We start from the raw sequence: 25985 nt of genomic DNA on the forward strand, positions 1-25985 counted from the left end.
GTTTTAAAAAGTTGTACATAATATATAGATTGCGTGCCACCTCACCCGGGTCGATGGTCTCAGGGGGGAACAAAGCACGATGGTGCTTCAGCAGAGCGTTTAATGACCGTGCGTTTCAAAACAAGTGTTTGAAGGCGTTGCTGTTTTGTGTACATATGCATACAGTAGTTTGCACGCACTCTGGGGTCAATCAATAAATGCTTTGTGCGTGAGTTCTTACGAAATGTTCTGCCGTACTTCTGGGAAATGATTGCCACATCTCATCCACATCTCAATCAATCAATCAATCTCATAAGTCCCAGTCATCTAGTTCACCTTTTTGTGTTGGGAATACTTGAAGATTGGTTGCGCTGCTATTTGCAGCAGTAAATAAGTCTGACAAAGAGCTCTTATCTGGGCAACTATATTTGTGCATTACTGCCATGCAAATAAAAGAAATCAACACATTTAAACCTAATGCACATTCTCTAACTGAGATAACTACTATCTTGAAAAATTGAACATTTCTTAGCTTGATATATTTTTCTACATGTCTTTCAGAAAAGGTTTGTTGCAAGATGACACCTTCTGCATTAAGTAAAAAACTATAGCTACAGTAGTGAAATCCTACTCTTGTCCATACTCAAATTTTTGCAGCGCTTTGCAACCTGCTACTTGACTTAGCATCATAGTGCTACACATGTTCAAGTGAGAGCTTGGACGGGTTTACTAATTGTGTCACTGTTGGTTTAATTGCAGCTGTTGACTTGCAGGCTGTTAGTAAACCCAAAATGCTGGTTCTTATGAGGGGAAGAATGAATCAAGCACTGTTTATTGACCATTCAATAACCATTAAGAACAAATTTTATTTCGACTTTTCTATTGATTTCACCTTTAATCTCTACAACCATAGCAGGATGGCGAAGTAGCTTCGACACAATGTTAACATGACAGATGTGACGCAACACATACACTGATGACGCCTAAGCACAAAGGGGCCTCAAAGAGGCCTCTAAATGATTATTGCTGAAGCATGCATCGAATGATTGATGGTAGCTTTGAGTTCTATCTACAGGACAGTCTTCTAAGGTGCAAAGAGCGGGTTTCATTATATATACATGATATTCAGGCTGCTTGCTTCCACGGTGACTGTTCACATGTGGGCTTATCTGGGCTTGTGCCAATTTCTTTGTTTCTTTCTAGTTCACTCTGTATGCTGTGGATAACGTTGTTGGTACTATACGAGGCCAACACGTGTGGCCCCCTCGTAGTGGAATTTGCGAGCGTGCGACTTTCGGTGCTCCCTTGTCAGGAGGGCCCCCTCCGTGGTTGCTTGTTGGAAGTGCGGCATCTCGGCAGCCGTCGGGTTTTGCAGCGGATGGCCACTGTTGGATGAAAATATAAAATTAATGAGCTGGTTATAGTTCTGCATACAAACTGGCTTACATTGGGGAAAGCATGTACTTATAAACTCATCGCTACATACATAAATTTATACTTGTAGGGCACGTTATGGCGTGATTTGTGATGTTATGTACCACAGCTTCTTGCGTGTCGTAGGAAGTGTGACGACGAGAAGCTTTCATATGATCAGGATTTACCCGACTTTGATGGCGATGCATGTTCAATTCACTTGCTTTCGCGATATCAATGAACAGCTAGACACCTTAGTAATGGCCTGCTATTGACTCACAACCAGAAAAGAAAGAGCATGAAATATAAACGGACACCAGTACAGTACCGCCTAACGTGTATTTCATGTAAGAAGATTACAAAAACTGTGTCGCAACTTTCACCATGGTGCACAACTTCTAGCAGCTACATCAGCGAGTGCAAACACGGTGATGTGTTTTTTTGCTGGGCTCTTTTCATTGACGACAGAACCATTGGAACAGAGCTGAGCTAAACTCAGAAGCAAACGAAGAACTTAATCAGATGAGCAGCATGAAGTATGTGCACTTCTTGGCCCAGTGCCCAGTAAATGTAGTGAAATGTAGCTTGCTACAATTACTGCCATTGCCTGGCTGACCCTGTACGTTCGAAAGCAGTGCACTTAGTTACAAGCTAAAAATCAAAGGGCTGGACCACTTTGAGATGTGGCGGTGTACCTCTTTAGAACATGTGTGCAAATAAATGTTTGAAAAGGGATTGCCATTCACTAATACGGCTTGGGGTGCCTCAATGGTCCTCCTTGCTAGTCGCCATGTGGAGAGTGGCATTATCTGTGCCATGCTGGTATCCACTTCTTGGCAGCAAATGGCTGGCACACGGTTATAAAGTGGTTTCGTGTACTGGGGCACACAACATCTTTTTTAAAGTGTGGATGCTAAGCCATTGTGCAAGCTTGATTGAGATGTGAGTGCAGCGCACAAATGTTTATGGCACATTCATGTTGGATGTAGCTACAATGTATGTAGTACTAGACATCCTCAACGGATTATCGGTGGAGGAAAAGCATCGAGGCACCCCACTGTGGCTTCATCGGTAGTATGTCACCAAAGTTGTTCATTTTTGTCCTGCCTATCATGGGATGTCATTGCCTTCTTTCACTTTTACACTGAGTGATCAGAACCAGAGTTAATACCGTCCTCTTATGGTAAAAGGTGACAATTTCTCTTTTATTCGTACGAATCAAGTCACCCGTGGTGTCCTCGCTAGTTATACAAAAAGTCTGTAGCTTCACTCCTGTTCTTTCAGCAATGTTCATGTTCGTTGTACTCTTTACTACTGTGCATGCACAGTATAAAATGACGGACTTGAGCATGGATGTATGCTTCTTCATTTTCGAACAGTACAGCACTTGCTGCAACTGTCCTTGCGCTGGAATGAAGAACCAAAGTAACTTTCTCACACATTTAATAAAACCTAAGGAGACGTTTGTCTCGTATCCCTTTATTTGCAGATCCGAGGAATGCACAGTCTTGCTTGTTATTGCAAATTTCTGTGGAGGGCACTGCTTTCGATGTTGAAAAAGCTTGGTACAGGCTTCTAGATTTTGTTGTGGGAGGTTTTAAGCGTGTGTGGTGGCAGCTGTAACTATTCTAAAGGTCAATAACATCTTACCTGGTTGCCAGTCCAAGTGGTGCATTTACATCTGCAAAAGAGATTGAAGACATTCAGGTGTAAGTAAAGGCAATAATCAAATGAGTGAATGTTTCGAGAATAGCCAAGCTACGAGTAAGGCAGCCTTTTGGGTTGGTTGCTTTTCGCTTATAGATTGGTTGGGCAGGAAAAAACGAAGGGCATTTGCTCTTATTTGTTGCGAACTTATTTTGTTGCTACGTCAGTGGTACATTGGGCATGCCCTTACATTGCTGCGTGTGTCTTGTTATTGTACACACTACACGCACCTCTCTGTGTCCCTCATTTTCGGATGCTGTTCTTGGAAACAAGAATATGGTGAAGCAAACTGAAAGCGTTGGCTTGTAGCAGTTTAATGGGGTGTAAAGTAAGCATTTCTGTTGTGGAAGGCAGTAATATGTTTCACTGCAAGAGACAACACAGCTGCACAGTTAAATTACATATAGTGTGGAGCAAGGGCCCTCATTTTCCAGGGCTGTGCTTACGGCTTTTACCCTAATATAACCTCACTTAAATGACATCGCAGTGTCTATTGTGCTGCCAGACAGTCCTTTTACATTTGCCCAGCTGAGTGGTAGTAAAAAAAAATCAGTGTTCTCGTGGTTCTCGTGTTATTTATCGCAAAAGCAGACAACCACAAATACATAAGGTCGTTGCACTGAGATATATTTATATGCACTTTAAGGACGTAAAAATGTGAGTGAAAAGTAAACAATTGCAAAATGAATGCAGGCATTGAGGTGAGAATACAGTGGGCTAGATAAAAACCAATACAAAAACTAACAAAGCACAGTCAAAAGAATAAGCACGGCGAGTTCATAATTATACGGAGTACAGTATGTAAATAGTATTATGAATGCGTGCATGATGCCACTTTAGTAGTAAGTTGGCAACTCTGGAATGGATGTGGGAATGTATAACAATCAGTTTGGAGGGCCACATGGAAAGTTTTATGGTTACGTTGCACCATACGATATCTTTCTTGACGTGCATTCAAAAGGAAGCTCGTCTTGTCTCAGTTTGAAGTTAAGTGTTTCTCACTAGAGCAATCAAAATCTTATGCAGGGCATAGAGTTTTACATATAAAATTCAAGGCTTATCTAAAGTCTAGTCTAGCATCAGAGACTGCCAAAATGCTGTTCAGGCCTCCTCAATGCTGTGTTTTTAAACCAAGCCACAATTTCTGCATGAATTTAAAGATCAACAAACAGTCTTATTTTTACATCAGTTAGATTTCATATTTTGCAGGTTGATGAGCGAACATGAAATGGTTGTCGGAGAATATGCTGTGGATTCTCATGCTCGCCTAATTCCTCGTCTTATGCCTGCTTTCAGCTTTTATTTCATTATTTGCAAATGACCTCTATTTAATTTTTCTTTCACAATAAAGATATTAAATAACTTCATTTTTTGGTAGCAAAATGCATTCTGATACAATAGGATCATCTGGCTTTAATCAGCCTAGAAAAAACCGAAACAGTGTGTAAAGGTCCCCTGAAGGTTTGTGCACTCTCACAGATGCATTCCTGCTAACAATGTTATCTTTTAATCATCTGGCAGTATTGTTGTGTAGCACAGGACCTAATAATATTTTTTTGTGCTGGGCTTCTATTCTATTGTCTTGTTTGTAACACACACATTGTGTGAGGATATATTTTAATAATTCAATTCAAGGTCAAATGTTAATGGTGATGGCGTTATCTGTTTGAAAGGATGTTCAGTCTTCCACTGATTCCATGCCTTCTCAATTGGGACAGTGAGACTTGGCAGGAATGCAAAGTTGTCCCGTAAATTACACCGTCGACCAGCACGGGAAATGTATACACTGGCAAGCTGTGCTAATGATCGCACATCAGAAAACCTTATTATGCGTTCCCCTCGTGCATGCTCTGCTGAATTGGGTTGAGAGTTTTGTCAGCAATGTGTTCTGATAATCTATACAGTCCATATCTGCATCTTCTTTTTGTGGTTGTTTGACAGTGATGTTTTGCTTGCATTTTGTTGCTAGCAATAATTAAACATGCCGCATTTTTCATTATAAAACTCATCTCAATAAATTGAAGCGGCCGAATGAAAATGTCATTAGTAGTAGTTCTGCACATCGTAATATTATCAGTCACACTGAATTGCATCACAAGTCATGATCAAGAACATAACATTAGCTAATTGGGATACAAATTAGTGCTTAAATTGAGTATAAGCATGGTATTGATGGGTTGTTAACTGAGCTGATGTAACTTATACTTGTCTGAATGTTTGTGAAAAGGATAAGCATGCACGGAACCAAATTGTGAGCTAAGCTCACAACTCTTGAATGTTATGTTTAGTATAATTAAACATTTATTAGGTGTAATCTGGCCAAGTCATGGGCATAGTAAAGGAGGACGATTATCTGGGAGCTGGTGGTGCAGTACACCACAGTACACCAGTGTACTGCGAACCGACTTTGTTACAAACGTCATAGGGGAAGACATCGTGGGCGGTTGGCATGGCACAACTGCGTGTGAATTGAAAGAAGTCCGGGAAAATTACTCAGCAGAAATAAATTTCATTAAACAGTAGTGTGAGAGATGACAAAGGGAACGTGTAGACAGTAGTTCGTTGAGTCTTGTGCAAGGAGGGGCCGGTGCTTGCACCACTCGCATGTAACTATACTCACATGATTTCAAATCGGTGACCTCATTTTGAATATCCTACCCGGCGCATGGTCAATCAGCTCGACAATGTGCCACTTGTGGCTAGTCTTCAAAACTGTCCTGTTATGGCGCCAACAATGTCGTGATTACAACACTGCCAACTTACAAATGTGTACATCTTTTGTCCACTGATCAGGTACTTTCTTTTTCAGGCACAGCATTATGATACATTTTACTAAACAAATGCCCTGTATTTGTGTTTTAATTGCTCTTAATCCCTTGAAGAGAGACATAAAAAGTATTCGATCAATTCTTAATTACAAGCCAAGGGACATAAGTTGGCTTGTGTACTTATTCAGTTTGTCGCAGAAAGCTAAATGAACACTAGAAGTAGTGTCGGGCCATAGTTCTAGGCTGCAGTTCTGAAAATGTCTCGTTAAGCAGATGTTTGGTGAGCAATACAGCAAAAAAAGAAAAGGTTGTAAAATAAGGGGTGGTAAAGAATTTCTGAGATGTCCACATTAGACATAGACAAGTTGTGACTGGGGCAGATCGTAGCGGTGTAATTTTTTATTGAGAATGAACAAATTATGCACAATCATCAAAAGACTCAATTCTGTGCATGATATGAAGGTTGCAAAATTGCAGCCACGATAGGAATTATTATGCCACATATTTTCAAATTATTATGATTTTCTATGCATGAGTCATTATTTGGCATCAAGTTGCGGCTTTGACATGCGAAGCCATAGTGCATGCAACCGTTTGTGGAACTTAGAAGTGTGGCAGTTTGGGCTAGTTGGTATGACATGACGATATTTATAGCATGAGAACAGAACGATGACAAAGAGACAAGAAGTACACTTCGATAGTTGCAGCGCGAGAACAGAACGACGACAAAGAGACAAGAAGGACACGAAGTCCACGAAGTTTCCTTCGTGTCCTTCTTGTCTCTTTGTCATCGTTCTGTTCTAGTGCTATAACTATCGTCGTGAGTGGAAGCTGCACTAGCAACGAAGGTGTGCGTCTAGAAGGTGAAGCACTCATTGCGATGGCATTAATGCATAAAACAGCCGCACGAAGGTCCGCCGTTCGTCTGGCCTAGATATATTGAACTAAACAATGGTGCACTGATATATTACGAACACGGTGTCATGTGCGCACCGGAAAACCAGAACACATTTCGTTCGGTGGCCGCGCATGAACACTGGCTGACGTGGTCGTTGCTGTAGCGATCGGTGTTGGAAGGCTTATCATTTTTCACTTTTGCTCCAGTATTCGGCTGCGCATCTTGCGCTGAGACAGCGATAACCTGCGCAACGCTGGTAAAACTGATAACGTGACGCGGCTACGAAGCCACGCGTCCGAGGAAAGCTCTGTCGACAGCGGGTGGTTTTCAAAAAAAAAAAAAAAAAAAATGCCGTCGGCTGTCGTTTCGGCACGAAGCTCCGGAACGTGTTCGCGTAGTCTGTATTGTTTTGTGGCGGACTGTACTTCTGGAGCTCCTGCCTGTCATGTGACTTCCGGAAGTGCGCAAACGGAGGGACGTGACGTTTGTTTTTCGGCAGGTACGCAGTGCATGGCTTTCAAATATAGGACGCCAGATAGTTCCTTGGAGCGCTGCGGACTGGCAGGGATGGGGTCGGAAATAACACCGGGCCTCAGCAACGATGCACTTGAGCACTCAGAGCGTGAGCAGTCAAGCTGGCGCCGAGAGATAGGCAGTTTTAGAATGTGGTACGCGGAGCTTTGCGCTAGATTTGTTGTCGCTGCGCGTGCGTCACACGCTATATATCTTCTATGTGTATCGTGTGCCCAACACACAGACACTGCAGCTGGTTCTCTGCCATGGCTACCTGAAGATGGCGGCCACCATGATTTTTTTATCGCATTTGAGAGTGCCAGTGTACAATGTAGCCAGTGCAAGGGACAACCGAGAGTCGTTCACCCCACGCGTTCTTTTGTGCCCTCCCCGATTTCTTCTTTTTGCCAGCCGCGTCAGGGGAGCACCGGCACTAATCTGATTTCAGTGTTTCTTGCTCGGCGCGATCGAGCAGGAGTTCACGGAGCATCTCAACTATCTGGTACCTCAAGATGGCGACCACAGTGATGCCAATGCAAGCTGTCGCGTTTCCCTGTACTGGGTTTTATTTCATTAATTTTTTTTCCCCCTGAACGTGACGTCTCATACAGCTATAGCGCTTTGGTACTTTGAAATTGCTACTTGGCAGTTGCAAGCTGGCGTTCTTGGTCTCTTCTTGTTTCGTGGCGGTTCAACCAGGCTTCGCTGAATCTTCAGTCCTGGTTCCGATAACTTGTCCTCCCGCTGCTCTTCTCTTAGTGATGTGGTTTCAAGGCTTTGTCTGGACCCCCATACCAAATGGCATAGGGTCTATTTTATGAAATTGTTTTGCCATTTTACGTTGTCGCATCCCATTGTTGTCTTGATATGAAATCTTAACCGTCGTTCGTTGTCGCCTGAAGCAACGGAAGTATTGCGCTGATAAGAACCTGGTGGAATGTCTTGTTCCCGGCTCGGAGGAAGGAAAGGCCTGACCACACGTACGCATTTTCTGACGCGGCGCCGGCTCTCTCCCATATGGGGAGAGAGGGCGCGCAAGTTCGCGTAGACCTAAGGCCCCTGTATTTTTCCTTACGTAGACCAACGCCGACTAAATTTCAAGGCCGAAAGGCTGCCGCAGTGACGTCAGAAGGTGGGGGCCCAGTTACGCCGCGAACGCGGCGGGAAGCCTGCGTTTCGTTCACGTTTTAGGAGAACCAACTCTCCCGCTCTCGCAGCTGCTGCGGCTTGATTGGGCCGAATAAAAGATGTGGAAAAAAAAAAAAGTCTTACTGAGCATGCCCAGTTGGGCAACTGGGCCCCCAACGTCTGACGTCACTGCGGCAGCCTTTCGGCCTTGAAATTTAGTCGGCGTTGCGTAGACTACGCGCTCCTTTTCTCTCTGTAGGAAGAGGGCGCGGCACCGCGTCATAAAAAGCCACGTGACCTAGAAAAAAAAAGGAAGTGTGTAAGACGCGTCAAGCTCCGCTTGCCCCCCCCCCCCCCCCCCCCCATCTTCACGATGAAGCCATGGTCCCTATTTTCATTTTTTTTTTGTCGCCGTATCATGAAGTTTGCCGAGATTAGGACCCGCGCAACTGGACTGCCATGCTCCGCTCCTTCTACGCTTCATCATCAGCGTTGAAACCGCGGTTCGGCCGCACCAAACTGTGCGCGTACCAATTGTCAGCGAGGCTTTTTTTTTTTTTTTCGGAAGCCGTCCTTCGTCCCCTCCGCGCGGGTAACAGCTAAATATAAGCTCACTCCGACGACAGGCTCATTCGCTGAGCTCGGAGAACACCGCAGTGGAACGGTGTTTCACGCAGCGACGTTTGCTGGCTCACGGAGGGCGCTCGCTTACGTGATACAGCGCATGTGAGCGGCATAGGCGTCGCTCCGAAACGAGACCTTGGTACGTTTATGCTGCTTGTTTTAGACGCCCGCATTTTTTTTTGTTTCTTCATTTGCTTGCTTGTCGACCGCCAAAGTTTTCTCACGTTTACCTTTGCGATGCCTGTCAGTTGGCGCCTCCAACCGTCGGCGGCGGGGTAGGCAGTTACTCAGTCGGCACGTTACACCGTACGTTGCATTACAGGACTACACCTTACCCATTGGTAGACATAAGGTATGGTCTAACGTAGTCATGGTTAGACTAGACTATCGAGTAACATGGTTGTTTTGTTGTTTTATGAAAAAAAGGATGACCGAGTGCATTGATGCACTCTAAGAAAAAAAGTTACTCTTTTTTTTTCTAAGTCTGGACATGTCATGTATATGAGCACCTTTCTTTAAAGAGGCACGTTAACTCTTGTGGTTGAGTGTGACGTCACTCGACTCTCGTGGGTCACAGGACCCTCAAAGAGAGTACAATGTCCCCTAAAGAGAGAAAAAAATTTTTTTCATGAGTGTACGTTCTAAAAAGCTGTATAGCGACAGAGCTTTTGATAAACGATTATACTAATATATAGATAGCCACACTATATAAAACGTAGGCACTACGTTTATGTAGTGTGGCTACAGAATAAATACGTGCTCCGCCCCAAGTACTGCAGCGTGCCTGTCGTACACTTCTACAACAGAGCAATGATTGGCGATTTCCGTTCAAATCATAAAAAAAAAAACACTTTTTCGTGGATAATGCTAACAACCCGCATATTTTGAATTAAAAGTTCGTCGTTTTTTTGTGTGAAAATCTTACGTTTGGCTGAGGAGTGAATTCAAAATTTTTGATGAAATTTCTTTAGAGGTAACGTTTTTTTTTTGACCCAAACTATAGAAATGAACACGCGTACGGCAAAGTTAAATTACTGAAATATATGAAAGGTCCTGACGTCACGTGAATAATCGATTGTAATTTGCGGCGCACTTATTCTAAATCGTTAACAACTTTTTCTAAACAGACGCATGTATGAAAATTCTGCCTGGGTAGGATGGCTACCGCTGTGGGAGGAGCCTACATTTATTCTTAGCCTGTAAACCGACTATAGTGCGTGCAGTGTGCCCCGCCACGGTGGTCTAGTGGCTAAGGTACTCGGCTGCTGACCCACAGGTCGCGGGTTCAAATCCCGGCTGTGGCGGCTGCATTTCCGATGGAGGCGGAAATGTTGTAGGCCCGTGTACTCAGATTTGGGTGTACGTTGAAGAACCCCAGGTGGTCTAAATTTCCGGAGCCCTCCACTACGGCGTCTCTCATAATGAAATGGTGGTTTTGATACGTTAAACCCCACAAATCATCATCATCATCATCATCATCAGTGCGTGCAGTCTGAAGACAGCGTAACCTTCCGGCGATCAAATGCGACTGCGTGCCGCGGAGCACGTGCCGCAGCTATGCCAGGACTGTCGCGACGTCTCGGACTCGCGTTCCTCGTATTTTGATTGCGGGCGACGTGCCAAGAATCCCTTCGCCTCCGCGTCCTCTCGGGAGGACCGCGGCACTACTGTCGACGGAATATTTACGCTGCGGAACAGCGCCGCTGTTTACGCCAGCTGGAGTTCAACGTCACCACGACGGCAGATTCGCACTGCGCAGCTACATAGTTAGCCGGCCGGATATAAACCGCCCTGTTTACTCTGGCTCCGATTCGAAGCCCATGCCTCGTATTCGCCGTCGCTGCTGCGTGGAAAGCTTACGTTTTACGGCTGGAAAGTGTAGTGGTATTTATAAAGATTCGGGAGCACTTCCTGGTTCATCGAGGCATATACGCGCACACGTTTGAGCCGATAGAAAAAAGAAAGCAAATAACTTAGCGTTAGATTTGTATATGTGTGAACGGGGAACGTTGGGTAACTGCAGGGGTAAGCAATTATAAGCTGAAGTTTTCTTTTAATATCGTTCTATTGGTACTTGGGCGTTACCATTTTTTTTCACTGTAACATGGAATGCTCATGCTAACGTCATCGCGGACACAACGCTAACCGTACATCGGGATACATACATCGTAATTTTAGCAAAGCTTCACACTCCCTCAAGCTGCTTCTTTATAAAACTGATGATGATAATATGTGGGGCTTAACGTCTGAAAACCACAATATGATTATGAGAAACACCGTAGTGGAGGGGTCAGAAAATTTCGACCACCTGGTGTTCTTTAACGTGCACCCAAGTCGGAGCACACGGGCCTACAACATTTCCGCCCCCATCGGAAATGCAGCCGCCACAGCCGAGATTCGATCCCGCGACCTGCGGGTCAGCAGCCGAGTGCCTTAGCCACTAGACCAACGTGGAGGGGCTTCTTTATAAAACTCATGTGCGCTCTATATTGAATTACGCTGCTGCAATCTGCAAAGCTCCCCATAAAACCCTAAATAGATCTCTTGATATAATTCAAAATCACTCCGTACAGTTTATTCTGTCTGATTACAACCGTGCATCAAGCGCAATAGCAATGAAGCACCGTTTGTCAGTGCGTGCTTTATCGCTACGTCGCAAGTACTTCCGTTTTTGCCTTCTGCATAAGCTCTGCCTTCATCCATCACTGAGCTCATTACATTGAGCTCATTACACCTCCCACTCATCATTCACCTCGGATTGACCACAAACACAAGATTAAGATTACAAACATCAGATGAATGTTATTGCATTTTTGGATTAGTTTTTTTTCGTGCTTGTCTTCACATTTCGTATAACTTATATTCGCTGTTTCGTACTTATATGTACATTTTATATATCCTTATTTTTGTATTCCTACCACCGTTTACTATTGCGTTGTGTCTCTGATTAATAATTTCTGAGGAGGTCTCACTCACAATCTTGCGACTTTGAGACCTCCTTTTGTATTTGTCTTCAACACATGTAATTTATCGCTTGTATTTACATTTCAAAATTTCAAATTTCAAATTAAAGGTACCTTCTGCAACACAAACACATTTTCTTACTCCTTCATAGGCTTTACATCAAGTGATTGGGACCAGCTACCAAGTGACATTGTTTCTATCTCTGATCACACCATGTTCTGTAATTCATTATCAGCTCACCTGCTTTGAGCTAGCTCTGCCTAATCACCTCATGTGTTTTCCTTCTTCCTACTGCTTTCGTTTGACACATGTCGAGATGATGCCAGCATTTTCTTTCTTTCTTTCTTTCTTTCTTTCTTTCTTTCTTTCTTTCTTTCTTTCTTTCTTTCTTTCTTTCTTTCTTTCTTTCTTTCTTTCTTTCTTTCTTTCTTTCTTTCTCTCTTTCTTTCTTTCTTTCTTTCTTTCTTTCCTTCCTTCCTTCTTTCTTTCTTTCTTTCTTTTTCTTTTTTGCAGCATTTTTTACGTTCACATTTTTCTGCTTGTACTGTAAAATTTTACCGTGCTTTCAGTGTTAATTTCTGTTATTAACTTTCAGTTTTGTTGCACTTCATCGGCTAGAGATTTTATTTCGTTTAGTTTCGTCTCTTGTATAACATCGCCCGTGTTGTTTCTTTATGTTGAATTTTTATATGTTGTAACCTGCTCCCCTCTACACAGGTTCAGTTATTGGGGGCTAAGTAAATAAATAGGTAAATAAATAAAAATAAATAAATAATATTCCAGTTACGCACGTGAAACCTTAGACATTCTTGTATGCGAAGTACGTGAACGGACCGTGCGCTAGATGCAAATTTTGCTTCGTCACAGAGCAATCCCTTCTCATTTTATGAGTAAATGTATATGAGACCAAAATTCTGCAATTGAAGCTTCTAATCGTAAAATTACAGCGAGAAAAAAAAGGGGGGGGGGGTACTTATATCTTCGCCTTTAACAGTTGAACTCGATAGAGATGTCATGTTCTTAGTGCGTACTTCAAACACTTTGTACTTGAAATATTCGAACTTGCTATGCGCCCACTACGTGGCCTTAAGGGAATAGACGCAGTAGCTTGTGCGCCTTTTGTAGGGGGTGAACGGCTTTAAACCATGAAGTCATTATGAAAAATAACATGTTCTGACGCTCGAGTTCAATTGGCGCTTGTACCACGCATTATTGCTGCAATGCTTTATGTTGTATTGTGAAGTATGTATACAGGACGCTCATATGTTTGTAAAGAAGGAAAGTTACTTATGTGGTTGTAATGTGGTTCTTTAAGAGAAAAGACGAGAAAAGTGAGCCCCGTGACTGTCTGCATTAGAGTGCGACACCTCAACAGTAGCTCACGAGGGATGGGGGTAAGGAGGTATTAAAAGAATAGGATTAAAGGTATATAGATAGAGAGAGGAAGGAGAGAGCGAGGCGCAGGGACAGCGAATGGCAGAAGACGACAAAAGGAAGGGGGAAATAGGAAAGATGGACACGGTCGCAGGAGTCTGAGGACGGGGCGCCGCTCAGCGAGAGCTCTTGTCGGTGGCAGGGGATGGCGTAGGGGGAGCTCAGTCGGCCAGAGCTGCGCTGTCATCGGAGATCGCGGGGGCACAACTGATCGGAACGAAATTCAGAGAGCGAGTCCCTGAAAGTTACTTTCACTGCATTTCCAAGCAGAGGAAGTTGTTTTAGTCGTATTCACAAGCAGACACGTGGCTCTATGGTGGAACATGCGCTTGTCACGCAAACGGGCTCCATGGATTCGATACCACTTGAGCCCAAACGACCCGAGTTGGAATCCCACTCGATTTTTTGGTGACGCATAAAATTTTTCGCTCGCATCCATGACGTCACTGCTTTCTGGGCATGCGCAGCCATGCTGCGCATGCCCGAGGAACAGTGACGTCATTCGGTGCACGGCTGGCGCGCCGGAGAAGGCTTGCAAGCTCCTGGAGTGACGTGTAGCTAATGGGCTGGCGCTCGACACGCGCGAACTCGCCCTCTAGTCCACCCATCCGTCCGATCACCTGCGTTTCCGGACGTGTGTCCGTCTGTGTGTGGCTCATGATACGTCTATCCTGGCATAGCCGAGCTGCCGCGTCCTACGCCTTTAAGGTCGTTCCACGCGCTTTCCGCACAGCCGCAACGCACGTGCCGGGACCCGTACCGCACGCTATAGCGGGGCACAAATAAGCCAATTGGCGACGCTGCGGAGGGTGAAAGAGCATCGCCAATTGGCTTATTTGTCTCCCGATTGCGTGCGGTAGGGGTCCCGGTACGTGCGTTGCGGCTGTGCGGGAAGCGCGTGGAACGGCCCTTACTCCCCCCCCCCCCCCCAGAGCAGTATACCATGAAAAGTAAAATCTCCAAAAAGTACTGCAGCACCTTTCGCCTCCCGTTTTTTTTTTTGCCACTTGTCTCACTGAGTGTCTTCTCCATGAGGCCACCTTCAAAGTATGCGCGACGAAAGCCCCCTCGGTTCATATTTTTAGTGGCCTAGGAATGGGACGGAGCGAGAGCCACCACCGGGCACGACATGCGTGTGTATGAAAGGGAGACGGAAAGAGTTTGCCTGCCTCGTTTTCCCGCTCTCCGAATACCGGGGGTCTAAATGCGGAGAGTCCGAGAATCGTCCTTTCGTGCTGCTAGCAGGTGGAATGGCTGTAAATCAGTTTATCTGCACCCCGCGCCCGAGTAAGATTTCTTAGTGCGAAACTGCGACGTTTCCTCCTCGTCTCCTCGTTTGCGCCTTCTTTTCGCTCCGAGTACGAGAATGAGTCATCACAATCTGTCGGGAAACTTACAGTGCAGTCAAAATGAACCTCACGAGGTTCACTTCTCACTCTCACCGTATATGATGCGAGCTTTCGGTATTCTCTTGAAGAAAAACTCCAACTGTCAGGGAAGTTTAAAGTTACTCCGACTAAAAAAGTGTTACAAGCTGTGTCTGCGAAAATACACTGTGTAGCCAGACGGGCGTACTTGGGGCGGGCTCCTGTCTTGTAAAGATTATAGTGTTCTGGCATCCTCACGCTTTCCTTTTCTTCTGCTCCGCCACGGTGGTCAAGTGGCTAAGGTACTCTGCTGCTGACCCGCAGGTCGCGGGATCAAATCCCGGCTGTGGCGGCTGCATTTCCGATGGAGGCAGAAATGTTGTAGGCCCGTGTACTCAGATTTGGGTGCACGTTAAAGAACCCCAGGTGGTCAAAATTTCCGGAGCCCTCCACTACGTCGTCCCTCATAATCATATGGTGGTTTTGGGACGTTAAACCCCACAAATCAACATTTCCTTTTCTTCATTTTTTCTTTTTTTTACCAGAAAGCTGCGCATTTGCTGCATTCCTATCGAGGGTGTCATATCCGTAAGATATCCGCTCGCAGTTTGACAACGGTGAGTAGGTGCGCGCGATGATAACGCGAGGAAATCACGTGAAACTTTGCTTTGGGACCGAGAGCCCCAAATACGTGATCTCCGTCTCAGACTGTCCAGTACTATACATTACATTACGGTACATTACGGAACATTACAGTACATTACAGTACATTACAGTACAGTACAGTAGTGTGCAGCACAGTTTAGCCGCAGCAACCACGCTGACACCAAATCAGCACGCACAACCTCCCCCCCCCTTTCCATCTAAATATTCGGTACTACCGTGTACTCGGTATCTGCCAGGCCCTTTGGTTTTTGATCACATACGTGCGATTAAATGGTTGTGCATGCATAAACCGCGATATTATCGCGAGACACGTAGTTGCGGGGTGCTGCGTCCATCTGTATGATTGTGCAAAGGCGTTTTATTTTATCGATTTCTTGGCATTCGCTTCAATTGAATTAAGCCTTACGTGGCCAGGAATAAAGTATGTGCTGGTAAGCCATCACGAGATGCCGAGTTACGCTGCAAGTTGTGAGAGGACGCGCGATCCAAAACACGAGTGCACACGCAATTGTGGCACGTAAACTGACTGGGTCGGTAAGTAACACTTGCTAGTATGCGTACCTTGTGTGTATGGCTACGTTTTTTTTTGTGCCGTCCCTGTCATGCAACGCAACTTTCGTGTAACTTCTGCGTTGATAATGTAAATGGCTATTAATTATTTTTGCTGTCAGTAACGTTGTTAGTAACTAGCAGCAACCTTCCGCATCATCTTGTGTGTGCAGCTGTGTTTTCTTTTTCTTTTTTTCACTCCTAACAAGTAACACTTGTACATTCGCAACCAAGCAAGAGTCGGGTCGTGTAACTGTATATCTATGGTGACTATTTTGGGAACCAAGATGCCTCGCACACTTTTCGAGTACCTGTTCCGGAGGAACACGGAACTGACACTCCGTAATCCCTGCTTCGGTTCCTGCAGAGAAAAGAATCGGGCCGGCTCCGAACATCGTGGCTCCACGTACAAAAGACGGCAAGGCGGGCGAAGTGACGTGCACCCCGTGTTCACCGCCTTATTTTGCCCTGAGCGTGACCTCGACGTTCCTGTTCGCCCCTCGCCTGTTCGCGGCCTGACAGATGAGCTTCGTGAAGCGCGGCGCCCTTCTCCGCGACGACGCCAGTGCATGGATGGGAGACGACGAGAAGAGAGAGGGGTGCAGGACGGGGGTGTGTGCTTATTTTGAGAACGCGGACCCGGCGTTCTTGGGCCTCCCGTAACGCGACCAGCAATAGCCCCATTTCCCAACCGTTGCTTGTTTGGGTTTTCAAAGGTTCAGTGAGCGCGCGTGTGCATCCAGGATTTTTTTTTCTTTAGCGCAGGATTGTGTGGGTGCCCATTCCTTGGATGCGTCCGGCCAGGTGTTCGGCGCAAAACGATGATCAATTTGGGATCGATGACGCCTTGCTTTATAAAGGCAAGAAGCTAGCTTGTAACAGTGCGGTATGGGTAGATTTCAAACCCGTTGTAGCCACAGCGTAGATTATCAATGAGCTCTTCTAACGAAAGAATGGAGCGCCTCGCTATGTTTGACTGTTTTTTTGTTTGTTTTGGGTCGCGATGCGAAGACTGAATGTGACCACCTGGTGTGACGCGATGTTGCGTGTATTTATCTTGCACGTGTAACGGAAACCGCGCTGACCGCGAAACGGTTTACGAGTAACACGTCTAGGCATGAGTTAAGATTTTGTTGAACATCACTGAAGAGCCCATGTAGCCATTTACACCTCGTTCACACATTTCCTTGCAGCTTCAGAGTGATGGTGTGGCATCATTTCTCCGCTTGTTTGTTCCCGTCGAAACGCGTAGACAGCCAGTGTTAGGTGGGGCTTCTTTTGACATCCCCGAATCAGGGAAACTTCTATTTTTTTTCCCCTTCCCCCGCTCTTTGGTTTATTTTTATTCACAAAATAACTGTTCCATTTTACTCACGCAATTCGTCCCAACACCTCCCCTGCCCACAGTGGAGTGGGAAAGGGGGATGAGGCATTCACTGTTGCCCCCTCCCCCTGCTTTGTTGAGATTGGAGTAGAGGCTACTAGACGTATACACGGTAAGGAAACCAGCTCTAGCCTCGAGGAATACAAGTCCCCAGGTCGAAACTTCTGCTCGAGTACACTACCCCCGTTTACGGATTTTTTTTTTTTCATTGCAAGCTTCCTCTTTCTGCCGTTTTGTAGACAGACAATACTAATCATAATAATTCTCGGGGTTTAATGACCCAAAACCACCACACGAATATGAGAGACGTTGTAGTGGAGGGCTCCGGAAATTTCGACCACGTGGTGCTATTAACCGTGCACCCAAATCTGAGCACGCGGGCCTCCATCGTTTTCGTCTCCTCCGAAAATGCGGCCGCCACGGCCGGAGATTCGATCCCGCGACCTGCGGGTCAGCAGTCGAGTGCTTTATCCACTATACCATTGTGACGGGTTTGTAAACACCCGAGTAATTCTTGTTCGGCTAATAGGTATACGCTCACTGTAATACACAATACGCTAAATCACTATTGAAGGAAGGCGAGACAAAATTAAAAAAAGTCTCTTTCTTTAGTCTCGTCATTTATCTGTGGTGGACGCGCGTATTGTTTATTCCAGTAAGCCGAGAAAGCAAGCAGTCCAGTGTGGTTAAACGCGCTGGTTATACAAATGATCCGCTGATCAAAATAATCAAGGATTTATTAGAAATCAGGTTGGGACCAACTCTCATTTCCATATACAAATAAATGTCTAGCGCATAGATGCTTTTGTGAGATAGAGTTAAGTCAAATTATAACAAAATTTATTGCATTTGAGAAAGAGAGATAGATAGCAGATGTCGCAGCATTGAAACCTGCATGTGTTCGAGCATGTCATGTGGAAATTTTTAAGATTTGACTGCTTAGGACGCAATTCGTATATTATTAAGTAGAGTGATATATACAAATTGGTTGTTAATTTCGAAGCAATAATGATATTCGTTACGCTAAGTTCGTCTGCTTTGAATAAATTTATATTGAGTGCAGAATATCGACCACGTAATTTATGTGCACCAGGGAGCGGAGGGGGCAGCAGCGATGGTGTCTCTGTAAACGAATTCGCGGGAGTAGAAATCGTCCGCAGTTATGTTTTTCTGGTAGTTAATAAGTAGTCGTAAGGCTAGTGCACATCATAAAGACATGCTACCGACAAAGTTACGTTGGCCGTACACCGATTTCGTAAGTAATTAACACGTGCAAAACACTCTTACAAAATAACTAATTCGCGAGACTCATTATTGACAAGTTGGCTTCGCCTGTATGTTGTAATGCCTAACAGGCAAACCACGCTTTACAGGTGCCACGTGCGAGTGCATGGTGGTCGTTCGGTGCAGTGTGGGCACCTTTTCCGAAATATGCGCACGCTATAGTGCACGTTGTCCCATAAAACAAAAGTTTAGAGGTTATACAGGCTACCTGCGGTTCACACACGTTTTACCTTCCTTGAGATCGTAGTTCTTAGTTCTTATTTTTGAGGTTCTCATAGTGCTGGCCTCATCGACATCAAATTTTAAAGTGTAGCTCCTAGCAATGCTATCTCTTCCACGGATACGTGCCATCAAAACATTAGTACAGGTGTCTTCGCGTCACGAAACGAAGACCTGAGTGATTTTGCGGGAAAATAAGATTTTAGAACAATCTTGTTCCTTTTACACTCACCAGAAGTGTTCTTAGTGCAATAAACTTTCATTTCGATTTGAGTAAAAGCAAATGAGTAAGTTACGACACAATACTTAAGAAGAACTTCGTGCACCTATGCCAACGGTCCTGTCATTGACCCGATTCGACGAGCAAATATGAAGAAAATATTGGAAAAGTAACCGGTGAAAAAAAAAAATGGCTGGCTGTTGCCAATAGCCTATTTCAGTCTTCGCTCACCGACGGGATAGCTGTCGGTGTTGCAACAGGTTTCTATTTCGTGAGCATTGAAGGTGAGTGTGAGATTCCACTCACTTCGAGTATTGAGATTGATTTCAGAAGACATGTATGGACATGTATGTGAAACATGTGTTATATGGCACTTGAAAACAGATACCAGAGCAGAATGAGGTTTATAGGGTATTAAAAATCACTCTGGACAGAAAAGTGAAGACATGCAAGCCTTATTACTAAAAATATAGCTGTCAGTAATAAGGTCTATGAAGCCAGTTACAAAATGCACAAGGCAGCGTTCCAAGGCATGGTGTCAGTCGCCAAGTCGTGACGTCACCCATGTCTTGCGGCTGACGTCAAGAAGGCGCGTGAGTTGGTCAGTAAGTGCGAGTTGACAAAGCGTTCTTAGAAGACGTTCCTGGTAACCCTTGACTGAGAATCTTGGTTGGATTGAAGGCCATTGTACTGTGGCAAAATGGACAATTCATGTAGTGCCTTCATTAGACATAACGCGCACGTGTAGCGTTTTTCTTTTTGGCAATGAAATTTGTTTACAACAACAAAGAAGTTTCTTCAGAAACTCTTAGAGTTGTATGAGGAAAAATAAAATGTACGCTAGGTGCGTTTAAACCATCAGTGTAGGTTTCTTATTGTTTTTTTTTCTATAAAGTAGGCGGGTGTAGTGAGGGTGGTGCACTACAGGAAGTCTTTCACGTAGGAACATAATTTTTTTTTCAGAATTCACCTTTATTAAAGCTTTAATGGCAAACCAGAGCTTGAGTCGTCTTTTTGCGTTTGACTAATTAAAATTCAGATAAAAATAAGAAAAAAAATTACGTTTCGCACTTTCGCTGAAGTAATATCTCAGTGGTGTCAGTAATGGTGATGGGAAAAAGTGAAAAACTGCTCCATCAATTTCAAGGCATGCTGCGGCGTTATTCAGATTAGAATTTTTGGTTAAAATTCCACTTGTTTTACACGTTGACTGTCATTACATTGTCCTGAAGGGTTTCATTGCAACTTCATTTCATCGTTCTGCAGGGTTTTTGGCTAGCCGGCTACGTGTTCGATGTACCTGTTATTCCCCCTCTAGTGAAATCAGCCAAATAAGGGATGTTAGTATGGCATCGCATCGAAGTAAGCTGAAGTTGTAAAACTTCTTTTGGGCCTAGTTGGTTCATAGCCATAGAATATACTTTTACAGCGCAAACATAAAACGATCCACAAAGAAAGCGACGACACACACCAGCGCTGACTAACAACTGACTTTATTTCGGGAAATGTCAATGCATAAATACCTCCTGGGCAACCTCACCGCACATGCGCCACACATCTCGACAGATAACAGACACTCAGAGGAACAATCAGAGTTGACAAAAGAAATGAAACCGTGTATTACATACGTGATGAAATGAACTGAAACTCAGATGGGAGCAGCGTCAGAGACGTGTCGCTTATACAAAGCTGAGCCCTTTTTCTGATATGATAGGCTTCCAAAGCCAGCAGCGCATGTTCATCGTGTGGCAAGTTCTACGTCGGAAAAACTGGTAGATGTATCAACGAGCGGCTCAGGGAACACGCTCAAAAAGTTAACAAGAACGAAGATAAAGGAGCCCATCTTGTGGCTCATATTAATTCTTGCTGCAATTGTGAGCCACGTTTTGAAGGGACGTCGATCCTTGGCAGGAGTATCAATGAACATGCGCTGCTGGCTTTGGAAGCCTATCATATCAGAAAAAGGGCTCAGCTTTGTATAAGCGACACGTCTCTGACGCTGCTCCCATCTGAGTTTCAGTTCATTTCATCACGTATGTAATACACGGTTTCATTTCTTTTGTCAACTCTGATTGTTCCTCTGAGTGTCTGTTATCTGTCGAGATGTGTGGCGCATGTGCGGTGAGGTTGCCCAGGAGGTATTTATGCATTGACATTTCCCGAAATAAAGTCAGTTGTTAGTCAGCGCTGGTGTGTGTCGTCGCTTTCTTTGTGGATCGTTTTATGTTTGCGCTGTAAAAGTATATTCTATGAAGTTGTAAGCCAAATAATCTATGTTGGCGCGTTATAGCATATAAGTAAAAGCTCGCTGCAATTTTCCCCCCGACATTCCTGTTTCCGACTTGCTCATTTAGAAATGCAGTAAAGTAGAAGCGCGTTCCGTAGATGCTGTTCGTTCAGTCACCATAGCAACCAGACTTCGTGGCGTGCTTTGTATGAGATACAAGCGAAGCTGCTGGGTAGTCTCGAAATAAAAGAAAAACTTACTCTTGGTCGGAGCACTTTTTGGCTCCGTGCTACACGGAAAGGCTGTACTACCAGCGAAAAAAACTGCCTCTTCGTGTATACCGCTACGCGGGTCCAAGTTCTCGTGGGGCAAATGGGTGTACGGGATTCCTAGAGGGTGGGAGAGGGACGGGTCCAGTGTCGGCCGTGGCCGCGTGCGTCGCCCTGGAGACAAAGGTGGCGTGGTTAGCACGGGTATCGAGAGTTATGCAAGGTTGAAGACGTGGCTATCGCGGAAGCCTGAAGCTTCCTACCCGCGACCGTGGCGTATCGTAGGCTATCTTACGGTCAACTTTTTAGGGCCGCTATCTTGGCCTTTTTAACGTTGCCGTTTTGTGTCTGTAGTAGCCAAATAAACGCTACCATGTCATAATCATAATCAGCATGACTACGCCCACTGCAGGGTCAAGGCATTTTACACACAGAGAGAGAGAGAGAGAGAGAGAGAGAGAGAGAGATAAAGATGCAAGGAAAGGCAGGGATGTTAACCAGACGCACATCCGGTTTGCTACCCTGCACTGGGGAAGGGATGAAGGGGAGAAAAGAGGTTGCAGAGAGTTAAAAGGTACACACAATCACGAGCACACTCGTGGGAGCACACACAGTCTACAGGCGGTCACTCAGGTTTGTTGTCTTTAAGTAAAGTAGGAGTACTTTAGTCGCTTTGTGCACAACTGAGGCAGATACCCAAGGTCTCACAATATTCTGCACACAGAATGGTCTAGAGTCCAGTTGATTCGAAACCATCCGGAGCTGGCATCGCTGTGTGTCGTAGCAAGCGCAGCTGCACAAGACGTGTTCAATGGTCTCTTCAGCTCCGCAGTAGTCGCATGTAGAGGTGTCTGCATTTTCCATGTTTCTATGAAAGCTCTAGCTATGGGCTTGATACGGCAACGTCGATATCCCCGCAAACTTCTCAGCCTCATTTGCCTACCTAAACTCTACCTCCATATGGCATGTTTCCTGTGTCTTAGAATCTAGTGCGTTATTCTAAATGACCAGCTGTTACCTTGCCTTCTCGCCACATGTCATGATCAGTATACTTCTAAGCACGGGAAAGAGGGTACGGGAACAACAGGCGTTTAGTGGCCTCGGTAACTCGGAGTTACGACACGCAAAACAAAGAAAGCGTTCGCGTATGAAAGTGCCAAGATGGCAGCGCCCGTCTAAGACGAAGCCGCCCATACAGGAAGCAGCCATTCTGTGGGATATGCCCGAGCGCTCACGGCATTTAGAAAAAAAATGTGGTGATTACTTATTGCATTTTTAATAAATTCTGCAATACTCAGAATACAGAGTGCAGACACTTGGCTGGCGTAGCAACACCAGCCATAGCCGTTTGCTTAACCGCAGTTCGTAACTGATCAGGCTGCATTTTCACGGTGCATCTTCGATTGACGAATAACGCGTTATTACAGAATACCGATGGCTATATTTCTCTTTTATTTCATTATGGTCGCTTGTCGGGAATTTTTTCTAGTTTGGCGTTTGCCACAGGGCGTTGCAATTGTCTTTGCCTGGTTCGTCTTAAATGCCAGCCGCGTTTCTTAACTGATGTTCTGCAGTACATTAGTCTCCTCGCCAAAGGAAGAAGCAAGCAGACTATTGATTTCATTGATATTGATGGTTTCGTGTCAACAGCTAATCAAACCGTAGTTCATCATGGACAAGATAGTTACAGATGTTGGTATTAAACAAAGTGTCACAACATAGTGGGGTGATTGCAGTCGTTCACGTGTATGTATTTAACATGGCTTCGTTACAGGCACTTTTGAAAACACCGTGATTCATCGTAAAAATGTGCTGCAAAAATTTGTCGACCAAAACGTCACGTGATGACGTCACGAGAGGCGTGTCCTTTTTTATTAATTTATAGCGGCAGTGTAAACTCACCATGCAGTAACCAGTTCCACAAGTACGTGACATCGGAATGTTTGTTCAACATTTGTGATTCATCTACAAGGTAGTGCTTGACTAAACAGTTGCGCAGGCCACGTCCTTTATGATACGTACACTCCCGTCGGTACACATAACATACTATGGCGTCAGATCTGGCCATTCACTGCAGAATAAGAAAAAGGAAGACCATATTCGTGAGTACTTGTACTATCCAGCTGGTATTTTTTTTTCAAGGCTGCCAGAAAGCACCTTCTACTAAATGTCTTGTTGGTATTAACAAAATAAATAGGCCATATCCGAACACCGAAAAGACACGCAAAACAATTTAGATTGGCGCGCAGTATACAGCTGCTGTTTATTAAATAGTCTTTCTTGGGATACTTGAACGCAGAAATTTTGGTCTGTCTGTCGTTTCTTTTTCTGTTTGTTTGTCTGTCTGTCACACAATTCAGCCACCTGGCCAAAGTTCAAGCACTTGTTGAACGCATAGCCATCCTAGACTAGTGCCTGCGTTCATACTTGTGAACATTGTCGATCAAAGACCACTATTATGCATATCTGAGGTGGAACATTTATACGTAAGTGTTAGGCGGTGTGTTCCTCTACTAGAAAATGCATAGATACGTAATTATAAGGAATCTAGTGTTTCTTAGGCTGCACTGATAATGCGGCGATATGCACGAAACAAGGCCGGCAAAAAAATTGTACGATATTCGCTGCGAAGCGCGTAGACACGCGACCCATTTCTTGTTTTCACATTTCGTGCGATATTTAGAAACCGCTGCAGGCCAGAGGGCATTGAAACAATGTTTATTTGTAGGATAGCGTCGTTTACGCTTTCGTAGGTGTCCTATTTATGGACGCATATTAAGCAGGTTTATCTTTGAAGCCATTCGTTGGTTCTCACATTCTTGTGTCGTACTATGGTTCTGCCCTTACATTTTTTTCCCCTGAAACTAATTTGAAGCAGTCGATGATGCAGTTTGGGTACAAGAAAGGTGAATTCGCTGTTAACTCGTATTACTTTCGTTATTTCTGCATTGATGAATTCCCATGTTAGGGCGTTACCAGAAGTTGCTTGTACAAAAATAGTCATATCTCCTGAAAGTCGCGTTTTATCCACGATTTTTTTGTCGCAGGTCAAATTGAGACAAAAGCTATCTTTTTACCTAAGCTGCTTTTCTAAACGCAACACTAGTAGTTTTGGGATGAAAAGGACACAAATATAGCACGTTACGACCCTGCAATGCCAAGCCCTGCTTATTCGACCACCAGTTCTGTATTATGCCAGGCTCACAAGGTCACGTGAGCGTCCTGCTATGTGGTCACTTAGCGTAGTCACTTAGCTTATGGCCTGATTAATTATGAGTAATTTTTATCCGCGGCACCCTTACCCAATTTGAGGACACAAGGACGCACTGGAAATTGCCTTCTCTTACCTCGTCTCACGCTGAGCTCTTCGAGCTCGACGCGTAAGATAGCTCTATCCTGTTTATGACTTCGCACGTGACAGCTTACCGGGTATAATTACGTATAATGCACCAATCGAAACGTTTTGTATAGTGTTCTTGCTATTTTAAGATTACTGGGTTTGGAATAAGTTTAATTAAATCATCAACGGAGAGTAAGTGTGGGAAAAAATATTCATTATTGGAGAGCCGGCTAACGAGGCCTGTGTTTCGCGCACTGATGACATGGTTTGCAAACCTAGCTCACTTGTGAGAACCGAATTAATACTATTAGTTCGTGGAACGAGACAGGATGGCATAACTTAGCGTGAAATTCCGATGCTCATGTGCGGGAACGAGAGAAATGTCGAGCAGAACGTGTACTCACTCCGACGTACAGGACCCATAAGATGAGCAGGAGCACGATCAGGATGAGGTAGTTGATGAATAAGCTCTGTCCTTCGCGGGAGTCTATTCCTGCCATGGCTTCGAGTTAGCACAGCGTCGTTGAAGCCACTATAGAACGTGCGTGCCGGAGTCAATCCGTTGCTGTGGATGCGGCCGACTTCGAAAGCGCGCCCCACTTAAGGCAAGCCCGCCGGAGGAGATCCCCTCTCCCCCTTCTCGGCTCGGCGCGCCGCTCGTTTCTGCGGAGCCACCGACGAGGCCCGTGTTTTGAGGGGGTTCTTTGGCGATCTGGGAATGCGATTGGCCCATCGCCCGGCTTCTGACAAGCTCTCGCCCCGACCACCAACGCGGCCTCCTTGCAGCGAGCGCTCGCATCTCTCTCGTATGATTGGTCTGTGACAGAGTAAGGGGGGCCCGCACCCTCGCCACTTGAAAATTTTAACTTTCTTTTCTTTATCTTAGTTTTTTTCTCTTTTCCCGTTTCTGTTCTTCTGGGCGTCTCATCACAGCGTCTCGCTTGCCTTCCATTTTTCAGTCTCCTATCTTGCTTCTCCTTTTATTTTCTTCCCTCGTCGTTCTCATATTCTTTTTTTCGTCCACCCCCCTTG

At 44.9% G+C, this 25985-nt stretch overlaps 1 protein-coding gene across 1 annotated transcript; it reads right to left on the reverse strand.

The window, feature by feature from the left end:
• Nucleotides 1–825: 825 nt before the first annotated feature.
• On the reverse strand, nt 826–25581 carry LOC119181223 (uncharacterized). Its single transcript, XM_037432403.2, has 4 exons — nt 25358–25581; nt 21605–21787; nt 3043–3073; nt 826–1364 (listed from the first exon to the last, which is right to left on the reverse strand). The coding sequence occupies exons 1-4, from the start codon at nt 25374–25376 to the stop codon at nt 1217–1219; spliced, it is 381 nt and encodes a 126-aa protein (XP_037288300.2). The 5' UTR covers nt 25377–25581; the 3' UTR covers nt 826–1216.
• Between the last annotated feature and the right edge of the window lie 404 nt (nt 25582–25985).

This window comes from Rhipicephalus microplus, chromosome 10 (genome assembly GCF_043290135.1).
Source record: "Rhipicephalus microplus isolate Deutch F79 chromosome 10, USDA_Rmic, whole genome shotgun sequence".
Lineage (NCBI taxonomy): Eukaryota > Metazoa > Arthropoda > Arachnida > Ixodida > Ixodidae > Rhipicephalus > Rhipicephalus microplus.